Below are 15,558 nucleotides of genomic sequence, written 5' to 3'. Positions count from 1 at the left end.
TTGATGTGTTTTGTCCTATATTTTATTTCTTTTTAATCCCAGCCCCCGTCCCCGCAGGAGGCCTTTTGGTAGGCCTTCATTGTAAATAAGAATGTGTTCTTAACTCTGACTTGCCTAGTTAAATAAAGGTTTATAAAAAATAATTTTAAAAATGGGATTGCGTGAGGATTATTTTAGCAACCGGGTGACGCAGCATGACAACGTGAATGCAATTAATCGACAGTCTGCTGGGTGAGGCGATCTACGTCTCTCAGCCATTGCCCAATACGATTCCTATCTCCTATTTTCTCTAATATCTCTGCTGTATGTTAAACCAGCCATATTAGTTTTGTCGATTATGATGCACAGTTGCTACTAGCTAGGCCGATTTCGCCAAACCAGTTTTTAGTCAAGTCAATAGTGCTATTTTGGCAACCAACAGACAAACTGCATTGAGCTTTTGTTCATCCGTAACTAACGCCATCGTTTTTAAGATCTTATTTTGAAGTAGCCTGCTATCAAAACACACTTTTCTCATCATTTGAATTGAGCTGTCTGGATAACTTGACTCTCTGGCTAGCTAGCTATTTTTTTTGCATTCCTCCTTTGTCTAGCCGACTTTTGTTTTTATTGGTGGTTTCATTTTAGTCCGTTTTCCCCCGAGTTCTTATTTATTTTTCTACCCGACAAGGTTCCGACTTACCAAGATAGGCAACTCGGGAGCTAAGATGTCGAACCGAACAGTTTGCAGAGAAGCAAGTCACGCTGGCAGTTGGTACACCGCCTCAGGTAGAGAACTGAACCGGGGAATGGGCCAGAGACCAGGGTTAACTAGTTAACGTTAGCCTAATAGGGTTAACTAACCAAGATAGCTAGCAGCAGACCTGCCTCTAATGTTTGGGTTGCTGTCCGGGTATGTAGCTAACCTGGTTAGCCAACCTTGCTAGCTACATAACTCTCTTTCGATGGGACTATTGTCCGAGGTAGTAGCTAGTTAACAAACCTTGCTAGCTAGCTACAGACAGGTCTCTCTTTGGGCTGTTGTAGTCCGAGGTAGTAGCTAGTTAACATATCTTGCTAGCTAGCTACAGACAGGTCTCTCTTTGGGCTGTTGTAGTCCGAGGTAGTAGCTAGTTAACAAACCTTGCTAGCTAGCTACAGACAGGTCTCTCTTTGGCCTGTTGTCCGAGGTAGTAGCTAGTTAACAAACCTTGCTAGCTAGCTACAGACAGGTCTCTCTTTGGCCTGTTGTCCGAGGTAGTAGCTAGTTAACAAACCTTGCTAGCTAGCTACAGACAGGTCTCTCTTTGGCCTGTTGTAGTCCGAGGTAGTAGCTAGTTAACAAACCTTGCTAGCTAGCTACAGACAGGTCTCTCTTTGGGCTGTTGTAGTCCGAGGTAGTAGCTAGTTAACATATATTGCTAGCTAGCTACAGACAGGTCTCTCTTTGGGCTGTTGTCCGAGGTAGTAGCTAGTTAACAAACCTTGCTAGCTAGCTACAGACAGGTCTCTCTTTGGCCTGTTGTAGTCCGAGGTAGTAGCTAGTTAACAAACCTTGCTAGCTAGCTACAGACAGGTCTCTCTTTCGGCTGTTGTTGTCCGGAAAAGTAACTAGCGAACGTTAGATGGGTGGCTAGCTGGCTAATTGAGTAGGAGAGAGGTGAGGTAAAAAAACAACAGGCCGTTCTATATCAGATGGCTCAGATCAACAGTCTGCTACCTAGCTTGCATCAGCTGTCACTTCTTGTATCAAACAGCAGAGTAGGCAGATTTTTTTGGGTCATTTTAAAAGCAAGCGTTAGAAGCTAGCTAACACGTACAAGGATTTGGTCCATGCATGTCTTGTTCACTCAGAACTTGTATCCATGGCCGTCCAGTGGAAATGGTTTGGCGATTAAATGGTGGGCTATTTGACCTGATCATTGGAAGAAATGGCTAGCCAACTAGGTAGTTATTGCTAGCAACCCTTGTCGACAGTATTAGCTAGTTATTTACATTTTTTTACATGTTTTAGTCATTTTAGCAGACGCTCTTATCCAGAGCGACTTACAGGAGCAATTAGGGTTAAGTGCCTTGCTCAAGGGCACACCGACAGATTTTTCACCTAGTTGGCTCGGGGATTAGAACCAGCGACCTTTCGGTTACTGGCACAATACTCTTAACCACTAAGCTACCCGCCGCAGTTATGTCAAAACACTGACAACCATCTCCGTGAACGGTCAGTTAACCATTATAGCAAAGATTCACCAACTATTTATCATTCTAGCCTACCCTACTCCACCAAAGTACTTCTGCAGCGAGTTGTCAGTGATCTGGCTAGCTGACTGGCCCTCCCTGGTTGTTTGGTCAAAATATAAATCCCTCTCGCCTGGAACAAAGGACTGGCTCTCTGGGTAGGTCTAGGCAGCACATTGAGTGCTCTAATTGCATTGGGGACCAGCTAGCTAGCTTATCCCTCATCTCACACATGACTTCTGTTTTAGCATAGCAAGCTTTGCTACTAAGTCCCTTACTAGCCAAATGTAGCTACTAGTCTAGGGTTGTGGCTAGAAGGGATCCAGCTTTTGTCAAATTAAAGGCAAAAGTATATCTATTTTTTGGCATTGAAGCTAACCCTAACCCAAGGGGCCTAGTGTGTATCACACTCCATACATTTTGCTCTCATGTACATGTGAAGGAATCTCAGTGAGTTAGAATATGACTGTGTTCAAAATATCTTACAGTGAGGATGTAGCGAGATCTTTTAGCTCATCAGTCAACAAAATGACATTACCCTTTACTGAATCATGGGCTTGATTAATAACCTCAGCTAGAGGCTTGTCAGTTTGCTTTGCATACAGTTGTAGTGAGGAGGACAACATACAGTGGGGAAAAAAAGTATTTAGTCAGCCACCAATTGTGCAAGTTCTCCCACTTAAAAAGATGAGAGAGGCCTGTAATTTTCATCATAGGTACACGTCAACTATGACAGACAAAATGAGAAAAGAAATTCCAGAAAATCACATTGTAGGATTTTTAATGAATTTATTTGCAAATTATGGTGGAAAATAAGTATTTGGTCAATAACAAAAAAGTTTCTCAATACTTTGTTATATACCCTTTGTTGGCAATGACACAGGTCAAACATTTTCTGTAAGTCTTCACAAGGTTTTCACACACTGTTGCTGGTATTTTGGCCCATTCCTCCATGCAGATCTCCTCTAGAGCAGTGATGTTTTGGGGCTGTCGCAGGGCAACACAGATTTTCAACTCCCTCCAAAGATTTTCTATGGGGTTGAGATCTGGAGACTGGCTAGGCCACTCCAGGACCTTGAAATGCTTCTTATGAAGCCACTCCTTCGTTGCCCGGGCGGTGTGTTTGGGATCATTGTCATGCTGAAAGACCCAGCCACGTTTCATCTTCAATGCCCTTGCTGATGGAAGGAGGTTTTCACTCAAAATCTCACGATACATTGCCCCATTCATTCTTTCCTTTACACGGATCAGTCGTCCTGGTCCCTTTGCAGAAAAACAGCCCCAAAGCATGATGTTTCCACCCCCCATGCTTCACAGTAGGTATGGTGTTCTTTGGATGCAACTCAGCATTCTTTGTACTCCAAACACGACGAGTTGAGTTTTTACCAAAAGTTATATTTTGGTTTCATCTGACCATATGACATTCTCCCAATCCTCTTCTGGATCATCCAAATGCACTCTAGCAAACTTCAGACGGGCCTGGACATGTACTGGCTTAAGCAGGGGACACAGCAGGATTTGAGTCCCTGGCGGCGTAGTGTGTTACTGATGGTAGGCTTTGTTACTTTGGTCCCAGCTCTCTGCAGGTCATTCACTAGGTCCCCCGTGTGGTTCTGGGATTTTTGCTCACCGTTCTTGTGATCATTTTGACCCCACGGCGTGAGATCTTGCGTGGAGCCCCAGATCGAGGGAGATTATCAGTGGTGTTGTATGTCTTCCATTTCCTAATAATTGCTCCCACAGTTGATTTCTTCAAACCAAGCTGCTTACCTATTGCAGATTCAGTCTTCCCAGCCTGGTGCAGGTCTACAATTTTGTTTCTGGTGTCCTTTGACAGCTCTTTGGTCTTGGCCATAGTGGAGTTTGGAGTGTGACTGTTTGAGGTTGTGGACAGGTGTATTTTATACTGATAACAAGTTCAAACAGGTGCCATTAATACAGGAAACGAGGGGAGAACAGAGGAGCCTCTTAAAGAAGAAGTTACAGGTCTGTGAGAGCCAGAAATCTTGCTTGTTTGTAGGTGACCAAATACTTATTTTCCACCATAATTTGCAAATAAATTCATTAAAAATCCTACAATGTGATTTTCTGGATTTTTTTTCCTCAATTTGTCTGTCATAGTTGACTTGTACCTATGATGAAAATTACAGGCATTTCTCATCTTTTTAAGTGGGAGAACTTGCACAATTGGTGGTTGACTAAATACTTTTTTTCCCCACTGTATATATATATATACTGATCAATGATACACAGGTTATTTCCCCAATGGCACCCTATTCTCTGGCCCTTAGGTCCCTGGTCAAAATGAGGGCCCATTAAAGGGAATAAGGTGGGATTTGGGACGCAAACACAAGTTGTTGAACAGACCTGTCTCTCCCTGTTATCTCTCTGCTCCAGCCCAGACCTGTCTCTCCCTGTTATCTCTCTGCTCCAGCCCAGTGAACAGACCTGTCTCTCCCTGTTATCTCTCTGCTCCAGCCCAGTGAACAGACCTGTCTCTCCCTGTTATCTCTCTGCTCCAGCCCAGTGAACAGACCTGTCTCTCCCTGTTATCTCTCTGCTCCAGCCCAGTGAACAGACCTGTCTCTCCCTGTTATCTCTCTGCTCCAGCCCAGTGAACAGACCTGTCTCTCCCTGTTATCTCTCTGCTCCAGCCCTGTGAACAGACCTGTCTCTCCCTGTTATCTCTCTGCTCCAGCCCAGTGAACAGACCTGTCTCTCCCTGTTATCTCTCTGCTCCAGCCCAGTGAACAGACCTGTCTCTCCCTGTTATCTCTCTGCTCCAGCCCAGTGAACAGACCTGTCTCTCCCTGTTATCTCTCTGCTCCAGCCCAGTGAACAGACCTGTCTCTCCCTGTTATCTCTCTGCTCCAGCCCAGTGAACAGACCTGTCTCTCCCTGTTATCTCTCTGCTCCAGCCCAGTGAACAGACCTGTCTCTCCCTGTTATCTCTGCTCCAGCCCAGTGAACAGACCTGTCTCTCCCTGTTATCTCTCTGCTCCAGCCCAGTGAACAGACCTGTCTCTCCCTGTTATCTCTCTGCTCCAGCCCAGTGAACAGACCTGTCTCTCCCTGTTATCTCTCTGCTCCAGCCCAGTGAACAGACCTGTCAATCCCTGTTATCTCTGCTCCAGCCCAGTGAACAGACCTGTCTCTCCCTGTTATCTCTCTGCTCCAGCCCAGTGAACAGACCTGTCTCTCCCTGTTATCTCTCTGCTCCAGCCCAGTGAACAGACCTGTCTCTCCCTGTTATCTCTGCTCCAGCCCAGTCAACAGACCTGTCTCTCCCTGTTATCTCTCTGCTCCAGCCCAGTGAACAGACCTGTCTCTCCCTGTTATCTCTCTGCTCCAGCCCAGTGAACAGACCTGTCTCTCCCTGTTATCTCTCTGCTCCAGCCCAGTGAACAGACCTGTCTCTCCCTGTTATCTCTCTGCTCCAGCCCAGTGAACAGACCTGTCTCTCCCTGTTATCTCTCTGCTCCAGCCCAGTGAACAGACCTGTCTCTCCCTGTTATCTCTCTGCTCCAGCCCAGTGAACAGACCTGTCTCTCCCTGTTATCTCTCTGCTCCAGCCCAGTGAACAGACCTGTCTCTCCCTGTTATCTCTCTGCTCCAGCCCAGTGAACAGACCTGTCTCTCCCTGTTATCTCTGCTCCAGCCCAGTGAACAGACCTGTCTCTCCCTGTTATCTCTCTGCTCCAGCCCAGTGAACAGACCTGTCTCTCCCTGTTATCTCTCTGCTCCAGCCCAGTGAACAGACCTGTCTCTCCCTGTTATCTCTGCTCCAGCCCAGTGAACAGACCTGTCTCTCCCTGTTATCTCTCTGCTCCAGCCCAGTCAACCCCAAGGTGCTGGCTCATGAAGCCAGCCGGTAAGAGACAGACAGACAATGATGTGTCGGGGGTCACATTGGGAAGAAAAGTAATGTTGAAGGGACATTAATCCTCCATTGTGCCCTTGAGCAAGGCACTTAACCCCTAAACTGCTTTCTAACCAGGGGCCTGTCAACGTGTGTGTATTGGGGAAGGGTTGACGTGCTCTCTAAGGCATGCGTCCCAAATGGCTCCCTATATAGTGTACTAGTTTTGACCAACGCCCTATTAACTGGAAGGTAGTACTCTACATAAGGAATAGGGCGCCATTTGGGAAGTAGCCTTAAATGCCAGTGATCAGCAGAGCGCTTCCCAAAAGGGCAGAGTGCCAGGAGCTCTGCTGGTGTGGGATTAGGTGATATAATTCACCATGCATCCCAAATGGCACCCTATTCCCTATATAGTGCACTACTTTAGACCAGAGAATGGCACCCTATTCCCTATATAGTGCACTCCTCTAGACCAGAGAATGGCACCCTATTCCCTATATAGTGCACTACTTTAGACCAGAGAATGGCACCCTATTCCCTATATAGTGCACTCCTCTAGACCAGAGAATGGCACCCTATTCCCTATATAGTGCACTCCTCTATATAGGGAATAGTGCTGTGGTCAAAAGTTGCGCACAATAGAGCCCCACAGTGGAGGTGTCATAATACCCATAAAACCTAGCGGTCCACCATTAATTTTAGAAACACTTCAAATAAGGGCTGTGTTTCGTGTAGGCTTACCCTGGCGTGATGTTTTGATAACCATCTAAATCTCTCTGACAAGGTGACTTTTATCAATATAGTCGGCTCTATTTACTCTGATTCGAAAAATGCTAAGTAGACATGATGAAAAACTACAAATCCCTGCAAGCTCCTGCACGTCATCTCTAGAGGACACCTTTGCTAACAGGTATTGTGTCAATTTAAAACTTGCACAAGACAGTTCACAAAGTTGTGCATTTAAAGAAATGTAGCCTATTTATTAATTACAAAATTTAGCTAACAATAGATAGTTAATCCAGAGATTCTTACCTTTGCCTTGATTCGGCAGTCTCGTCCAGATCATCATGGCATTTGTAGTTCTTTATGATAGCGACATTAGCAGCTAATTAGTATTTCATTTTTGGGGGGTTAGACTAGCTCTGTCTGTCCTCATTTCAGTTAAATCAGGAAGGATGGGATCGACTAGCTCTGTCTGTCCTCATTTCAGTTCATCAGGAAGTAAAGCAGTGCATCGATGGTAGGCCTAAACGCACATCCAGTCCCAATGCGTCACAACTCATTAGTAAACATTGTCTAGGCAGACGAGGACATTAATTATTTATCTTCACAAATATTGACTCCTCTTTGCTCAATGCATTGGATTGATTGAAGGAAAAACACTGTTCACTATCAGTGCATTCATACCCCAGTAAGCCAGCGAGCTGCTGCATACAGATTCAGTCAGTAAGCCAGCGAGCTGCTGCATACAGATTCAGTCAGTAAGCCAGCGAGCTGCTGCATACAGATTCAGTCAGTCTGAGACATGAGCTTCTGATTAGCCTTGTCCCAGATCTTCCTGTGCTGTCATGTCAACTCCTTGCCATGCCAGACAATGTTTAGCATGACAAGGACTTGCATTATGGCACAAACAGACTCCAACCTAATGTGTTTGGTTTTACTAGTTGTATGTACAGGAGACACGTGGAATACACCATCCAACCAAATGCTGGCTGCAGGTTCCTTCTCCACAATGCAACAACAATAAGAAATAATAAAAGATATGAACACGAACATAAAGTGAATGTCTCAGTAGAATAGAATAAACATTTTAGCATCAGTATAATACAGGAAGGAACCATTTATAGTACAAGATTTACACATGTTTTGGGGAAGGTGGGATTGGGGGGCAAGTGTTTTAAATTGTACAGTGGTATGTTTTGGGGAAGGGGGGTGATGTTTTGGGGAAGGGGGGTGAGTTGATGTGTACTAAGGTGAGTTGCTCCCATACTGCCTGCCTGCCTGCCTGCCGGCCGGCCGTGAACAGCTCGTGGCTGAGGTGTGTGGGGTCCTTGATGATGCTGCGGGCCTTCCTTTGGCACTGTTTCGAATAGATGTCCTGGATGGGTGGAAGCACGGTCCCAGGGATGTCCTGGATGGGTAGGAGCACGGTCCCAGGGATGTCCTGGATGGGTGGGAGCACGGTCCCAGTGATGTCCTGGATGGGTGGGAGCACGGTCCCAGTGATGTCCTGGATGGGTGGGAGCACGGTCCCAGTGATGTCCTGGATGGGTGGGAGCACGGTCCCAGTGATGTCCTGGATGGGTGGGAGCACGGTCCCAGTGATGTCCTGGATGGGTGGGAGCACGGTCCCAGTGATGTCCTGGATGGGTGGGAGCACGGTCCCAGTGATGTCCTGGATGGGTGGGAGCACGGTCCCAGTGATGTCCTGGATGGGTGGGAGCACGGTCCCAGTGATGTCCTGGATGGGTGGGAGCACGGTCCCAGTGATGTCCTGGATGGGTGGGAGCACGGTCCCAGTGATGTCCTGGATGGGTGGGAGCACGGTCCCAGTGATGTCCTGGATGGGTGGGAGCACGGTCCCAGTGATGTCCTGGATGGGTGGGAGCACGGTCCCAGTGATGTCCTGGATGGGTGGGAGCACGGTCCCAGTGATGTCCTGGATGGGTGGGAGCACGGTCCCAGTGACGTCCTGGATGGGTGGGAGCACGGTCCCAGTGACGTCCTGGATGGGTGGGAGCACGGTCCCAGTGATGTCCTGGATGGGTGGGAGCACGGTCCCAGTGATGTCCTGGATGGGTGGGAGCACGGTCCCAGTGATGTCCTGGATGGGTGGGAGCACGGTCCCAGTGATGTCCTGGATGGGTGGGAGCACGGTCCCAGTGATGTCCTGGATGGGTGGGAGCACGGTCCCAGTGACGTCCTGGATGGGTGGGAGCACGGTCCCAGTGACGTCCTGGATGGGTGGGAGCACGGTCCCAGTGACGTCCTGGATGGGTGGGAGCACGGTCCCAGTGATGTCCTGGATGGGTGGGAGCACGGTCCCAGTGATGTCCTGGATGGGTGGGAGCACGGTCCCAGTGATGTACTGGGCCATCTTCACCACCCGCTGGAGGGCCTTGCGGTCGTGGACAGAGCAGTTCCTGCACCAGGCCGTGATGCAACTGGCGACGATGCTCTCAACGGTGCTGCGCTAGTATTTGGAGAGGACCTGGGGTAGCATGCCGAACCTCAGCCGCCCCCAAGGAAGCAGAGACGCTGTTTTGACGAGTGACGGTGTTGGTCCATGTCGAGTCCTCGGTGATGTGGATGCCGAGGAACTTAAAACGGCTGACTCTCTCTATAGCAGTTAATGATGCGTGTAAGAGCCATTGGGTTCAGCAGTTTGATATTAATTAATAGTGTTCTTCCCCCTCTTCCCGTTCTACAGGCTCCCAGCTGAATACACAACTGGAAGGTTGGTTGTCTCAAGCCCAGTCCACTGTCACACCTGCTAGAGCAATCATAGCACCGTAAGCACCACTGGTCGTTGTTTCTGTCATTCTAAATATGATATGATAACAGCATATGAATGACTGTAATGTACATGTGGTGATAGGGGGCAGTGGGGGGTCTATGTGGTGCTAGGGGGCAGTGGGGGGTCCGACATCCTCCATAGGATGTGATGTTTTCTGTTCTTCCAGTTGTAACGGTGTCCTCTGTGTTTGCAGGCATGCAGGATATACCTACTGTGGTGATAGGGGGCAGTGGGTGGTCTATGTGGTGATAGGGGGCAGTGGGGGGTCTATGTGGTGATAGGGGGCAGTGGGGGGTCTATGTGGTGATAGGGGGCAGTGGGGGGTCTATGTGGTGATAGGGGGCAGTGGGGGGTCTGTGTAACGGTGTCCTCTGTGTTTTCAGGCATGCAGGATATACCTACTGTGGTGATAGGGGGCAGTGGGGGGTCTATGTGGTGATAGGGGGCAGTGGGGGGTCTGTGTAACGGTGTCCTCTGTGTTTGCAGGCATGCAGGATATACCTACTGTGGCGCTTGTGCTGCACACGCATACAAACAGATAGACCCTTCTGTCACGTAAGTCTACATCAGATAGACCCTTCTGTCATGTAAGTCTAAATTTAACCATGTTCAGTGAATTGTCTGAATAAAAACACATTTTGTAGCAAAATGAATTTTCATGGACAATTAACTATCATCAAATTGAAATGAGATGTTTTGAAATGAATTTTCTACATTTTCCCTCCTTATCAAACCTTAGCCTGCCCTGTTTCACCCTGAAGGAGCTATCAGCCCTTAGTTACCTCTGACAGACAGTAGTTAGCGGTATTGGCCTAGCCGCTCAGACAGACAGTAGTTAGCAGTATTGGCCTAGCCGCTCAGACAGACAGTAGTTAGCAGTATTGGCCTAGCCGCTCAGACAGACAGTAGTTAGCAGTATTGGCCTAGCCGCTCAGACAGACAGTAGTTAGCGGTATTGGCCTAGCCGCTCAGACAGACAGTAGTTAGCGGTATTGGCCTAGCCGCTCAGACAGACAGTAGTTAGCGGTATTGGCCTAGCCGCTCAGACAGACAGTAGTTAGCGGTATTGGCCTAGCCGCTCAGACAGACAGTAGTTAGCGGTATTGGCCTAGCCGCTCAGACAGACAGTAGTTAGCGGTATTGGCCTAGCCGCTCAGACAGACAGTAGTTAGCGGTATTGGCCTAGCCGCTCAGACAGACAGTAGTTAGCGGTATTGGCCTAGCCGCTCAGACAGACAGTAGTTAGCGGTATTGGCCTAGCCGCTCAGACAGACAGTAGTTAGCGGTATTGGCCTAGCCGCTCAGACAGACAGTAGTTAGCGGTATTGGCCTAGCCGCTCAGACAGACAGTAGTTAGCAGTATTGGCCTCAGACAGACAGTAGTTAGCAGTATTGGCCTAGCCGCTCAGACAGACAGTAGTTAGCGGTATTGGCCTAGCCGCTCAGACAGACAGTAGTTAGCAGTATTGGCCTAGCCGCTCAGACAGACAGTAGTTAGCGGTATTGGCCTAGCCGCTCATACAGACAGTAGTTAGCGGTATTGGCCTAGCCGCTCAGACAGACAGTAGTTAGCAGTATTGGCCTAGCCGCTCAGACAGACAGTAGTTAGCAGTATTGGCCTAGCTGCTCAGACAGACAGTAGTTAGCAGTATTGGCCTAGCCGCTCAGACAGACAGTAGTTAGCAGTATTGGCCTAGCCGCTCAGACAGACAGTAGTTAGCGGTATTGGCCTAGCCGCTCAGACAGACAGTAGTTAGCAGTATTGGCCTCAGACAGACAGTAGTTAGCAGTATTGGCCTAGCCGCTCAGACAGACAGTAGTTAGCGGTATTGGCCTAGCCGCTCAGACAGACAGTAGTTAGCAGTATTGGCCTAGCCGCTCAGACAGACAGTAGTTAGCAGTATTGGCCTAGCCGCTCAGACAGACAGTAGTTAGCGGTATTGGCCTAGCCGCTCAGACAGACAGTAGTTAGCAGTATTGGCCTAGCCGCTCAGACAGACAGTAGTTAGCAGTATTGGCCTAGCCGCTCAGACAGACAGTAGTTAGCGGTATTGGCCTAGCCGCTCAGACAGACAGTAGTTAGCAGTATTGGCCTCAGACAGACAGTAGTTAGCAGTATTGGCCTAGCCGCTCAGACAGACAGTAGTTAGCGGTATTGGCCTAGCCGCTCAGACAGACAGTAGTTAGCAGTATTGGCCTAGCCGCTCAGACAGACAGTAGTTAGCGGTATTGGCCTAGCCGCTCAGACAGACAGTAGTTAGCAGTATTGGCCTAGCCGCTCAGACAGACAGTAGTTAGCAGTATTGGCCTAGCCGCTCAGACAGACAGTAGTTAGCGGTATTGGCCTAGCCGCTCAGACAGACAGTAGTTAGCAGTATTGGCCTAGCCGCTCAGACAGACAGTAGTTAGCGGTATTGGCCTAGCCGCTCAGACAGACAGTAGTTAGCAGTATTGGCCTCAGACAGACAGTAGTTAGCGGTATTGGCCTAGCCGCTCAGACAGACAGTAGTTAGCAGTATTGGCCTAGCCGCTCAGACAGACAGTAGTTAGCAGTATTGGCCTAGCCGCTCAGACAGACAGTAGTTAGCGGTATTGGCCTAGCCGCTCAGACAGACAGTAGTTAGCAGTATTGGCCTAGCCGCTCAGACAGACAGTAGTTAGCAGTATTGGCCTAGCCGCTCAGACAGACAGTAGTTAGCAGTATTGGCCTAGCCGCTCAGACAGACAGTAGTTAGCGGTATTGGCCTAGCCGCTCAGACAGACAGTAGTTAGCAGTATTGGCCTAGCCGCTCAGACAGACAGTAGTTAGCGGTATTGGCCTAGCCGCTCAGACAGACAGTAGTTAGCAGTATTGGCCTAGCTGCTCAGACAGACAGTAGTTAGCAGTATTGGCCTAGCCGCTCAGACAGACAGTAGTTAGCAGTATTGGCCTAGCCGCTCAGACAGACAGTAGTTAGCGGTATTGGCCTAGCCGCTCAGACAGACAGTAGTTAGCGGTATTGGCCTAGCCGCTCAGACAGACAGTAGTTAGCGGTATTGGCCTAGCCGCTCAGACAGACAGTAGTTAGCGGTATTGGCCTAGCCGCTCAGACAGACAGTAGTTAGCGGTATTGGCCTAGCCGCTGTCATGGCCTCATCTTGGAACAACATGAGCGAAGCCTGGGCAGCCAAGGCTACTAATGGCCTGATGACTGGTCCATGATGACTGGTCCAAGATGACTGGTCCATGATGACTGGTCCATGATGACTGGTCCATGATGACTGGTCCAAGATGACTAGTCCAAGATGACTGGTCCATGATGACTGGTCCATGATGACTGGTCCATGATGACTGGTCCAAGATGACTGGTCCATGATGACTGGTCCATGATGACTGGTCCACTGAGCTGCGATGCTGAACTGTGGGTCAGAGTCCTACTGAGGTCAGTGAGGTGACTGAGTCCTCTCTTTCCCCCCTGTAGTCGCAGGGTGTTCATCCTGGGTCCGTCTCACCACGTTCCTCTGTCCCGCTGTGCCCTCTCCTCTGCTGAGGTTTATAAAACCCCTCTCTACGACCTCCGGATTGACCAGAAGGGTATGTACACACCCAGGTACACTGTTCCCTGTCCTCTGCTGAAGGGTATGTACACACCCAGGTACACTGTTCCCTGCCCTCTGCTGAAGGGTATGTACACACCCAGGTACACTGTTCCCTGTCCTCTGCTGAAGGGTATGTACACACCCAGGTACACTGTTCCCTGTCCTCTGCTGAAGGGTATGTACACACCCAGGTACACTGTTCCCTGTCCTCTGCTGAAGGGTATGTACACACCCAGGTACACTGTTCCCTGTCCTCTGCTGAAGGGTATGTACACACCCAGGTACACTGTTCCCTGTCCTCTGCTGAAGGGTATGTACACACCCAGGTACACTGTTCCCTGTCCTCTGCTGAAGGGTATGTACACACCCAGGTACACTGTTCCCTGTCCTCTGCTGAAGGGTATGTACACACCCAGGTACACTGTTCCCTGTCCTCTGCTGAAGGGTATGTACACACCCAGGTACACTGTTCCCTGTCCTCTGCTGAAGGGTATGTACACACCCAGGTACACTGTTCCCTGCCCTCTGCTGAAGGGTATGTACACACCCAGGTACACTGTTCCCTGTCCTCTGCTGAAGGGTATGTACACACCCAGGTACACTGTTCCCTGTCCTCTGCTGAAGGGTATGTACACACCCAGGTACACTGTTCCCTGTCCTCTGCTGAAGGGTATGTACACACCCAGGTACACTGTTCCCTGTCCTCTGCTGAAGGGTATGTACACACCCAGGTACACTGTTCCCTGTCCTCTGCTGAAGGGGTATGTACACACCCAGGTACACTGTTCCCTGTCCTCTGCTGAAGGTTATAAAACCCCTCAGGATTAACCAGAAGGGTATTGATCATTTCTAGTTAGCATTTCCTAAGGTAAAGATCCTAGTTTTTATGTGTCAGTGTTACGGCTGGCACAATTACCGTGTAACCGACGGTTATGGATGAAGGCTGTGATGAAAAATAAAATAACCGTCATAACCGTTACATTTATGATGATTTTTTTATGAGCAGCTGACTGTAGACGGGACGGCCGGGCAATCATGCAGTTGAGTCTGTTTCTGCGGCAACGTGATGAAACGTTGTTGCGCCTTGCTAAAACAAGAAACGTATGCATATAACTACTGTTCCCTGAAGGAGGGAACGAGGTATAACATACTATGGGGAGTCAACGACCAAACCTATTCACCTGAAGCAAACTGAAATCACGCCCAACGGGCCAATGGACGCGAGTCCTCCCTCTGATGCCCCGCCTTCCTGGCTATAATAGTGGGGCTCGCATCCATTTCCTCAATTCAGTACCGCTCTTCAGCGAGCCCAAACCCTGCTGACAGCGCTGGCCAAAATATGTTATATCCTCCTTCAGGGAACAGTAGTTCCTAACTAGGGGTGTAACGGTTCACCAAACGGGTCACGGTTACGGTACAGCGGAAAAAAGACATTCCGACATTTACTGTAGTTCATTTTTGTTCATTCGGCAAAATACGCTAAATTAAAAAGCACCTTATTCCGGGCCCAAGTCCAGTTTCTGTGACGACATTCACAGTGTTCCTGGCGTCGTCTGTTGTGACGGGGGTTGTCATGGCGGGCCTCGAAGAGATCTAAGAAGCTGGACCCGTTCCGAAATGGACCTGGGGCGTTCCCACCCGGACAAATATACGTAAATAAATGTTTCAATATAGAGACCCTTTCCGAACAGGGCCCGAGGACGACCAGTTCCGTATAGACGTAGTCGGATCCGAGTGAGGGAAGCAGCAGAAAAGTACATTTTGTAAGCTACTTTATTAACCAGAGCTAATGCAGAGCGAGGGAGAGCAGGCGGAGGAGGGGCCTTGAGGTGTGTGGGAGAGGAAACAACCAACCAAGCCGACTAACGTCTAGTAGACTAACGTCTAGCTTGTCATAGCTTGGTTATTTATCATCCAGTAGGATTACGTAGTACCTGTCTTGACTGCATCAAACCGAAAGAAGCTAGTTGGCTAAGATAGTTTGCCAGCCAGCTAATTGAGTTCATGAGCTTTCTTCCTGTCCTACAGTTAAATAACACCTCCATTCAGATTATTAAATGGTAGCCTAACTGTTGAGCAGTGGAGAACATACTATTAACTTTTTGACCACCCGCATTGCGGACCGAACCGACGTCCCTGTACCGAACAGTTCGTTACGAATACCGTGTACCGTTACACCCCTATTCATAACTGGTCTGCGTGTTTCCACCCCCAGGCAACAGGACAACAGGACAGTCCTGAAACCACATGCCCTAGGGCACGGTCGACGGTTCAGATTCGGGTGGTTAGCCTTTTTGAACTCAAGGGAACTAACAAACTAGTTTTCGGTTTCCTAGGCAACGCAGTGCAGTAGCAGCACACAGAATGAATAGAACAGGCTTGGAAC

The 15,558-nt window shown here is 48.9% G+C and overlaps 1 protein-coding gene across 1 annotated transcript in view; it reads left to right on the top strand.

Moving 5' to 3' along the window:
* The first annotated feature begins 240 nt into the window (after window positions 1-240).
* LOC121555769 (protein MEMO1) overlaps window positions 241-15,558 on the top strand; it is a 60,835-nt gene continuing 45,517 nt past the window's right edge. The window contains exons 1-4 of the mRNA XM_045212654.1: window positions 241-768; window positions 9,507-9,588; window positions 10,080-10,148; window positions 13,055-13,167. Of these exons, the coding sequence (XP_045068589.1) occupies window positions 708-768; window positions 9,507-9,588; window positions 10,080-10,148; window positions 13,055-13,167 (325 nt within the window). The 5' untranslated portion in view covers window positions 241-707. The remainder of the gene's footprint in view (window positions 769-9,506; window positions 9,589-10,079; window positions 10,149-13,054; window positions 13,168-15,558) is intronic.

Source organism: Coregonus clupeaformis, unplaced genomic scaffold, assembly GCF_020615455.1.
Source record: "Coregonus clupeaformis isolate EN_2021a unplaced genomic scaffold, ASM2061545v1 scaf0037, whole genome shotgun sequence".
Lineage (NCBI taxonomy): Eukaryota > Metazoa > Chordata > Actinopteri > Salmoniformes > Salmonidae > Coregonus > Coregonus clupeaformis.
The sequence above is the reverse complement of the archived record's forward strand: the minus strand, read 5'-3'. Positions and strand labels throughout refer to the sequence as shown.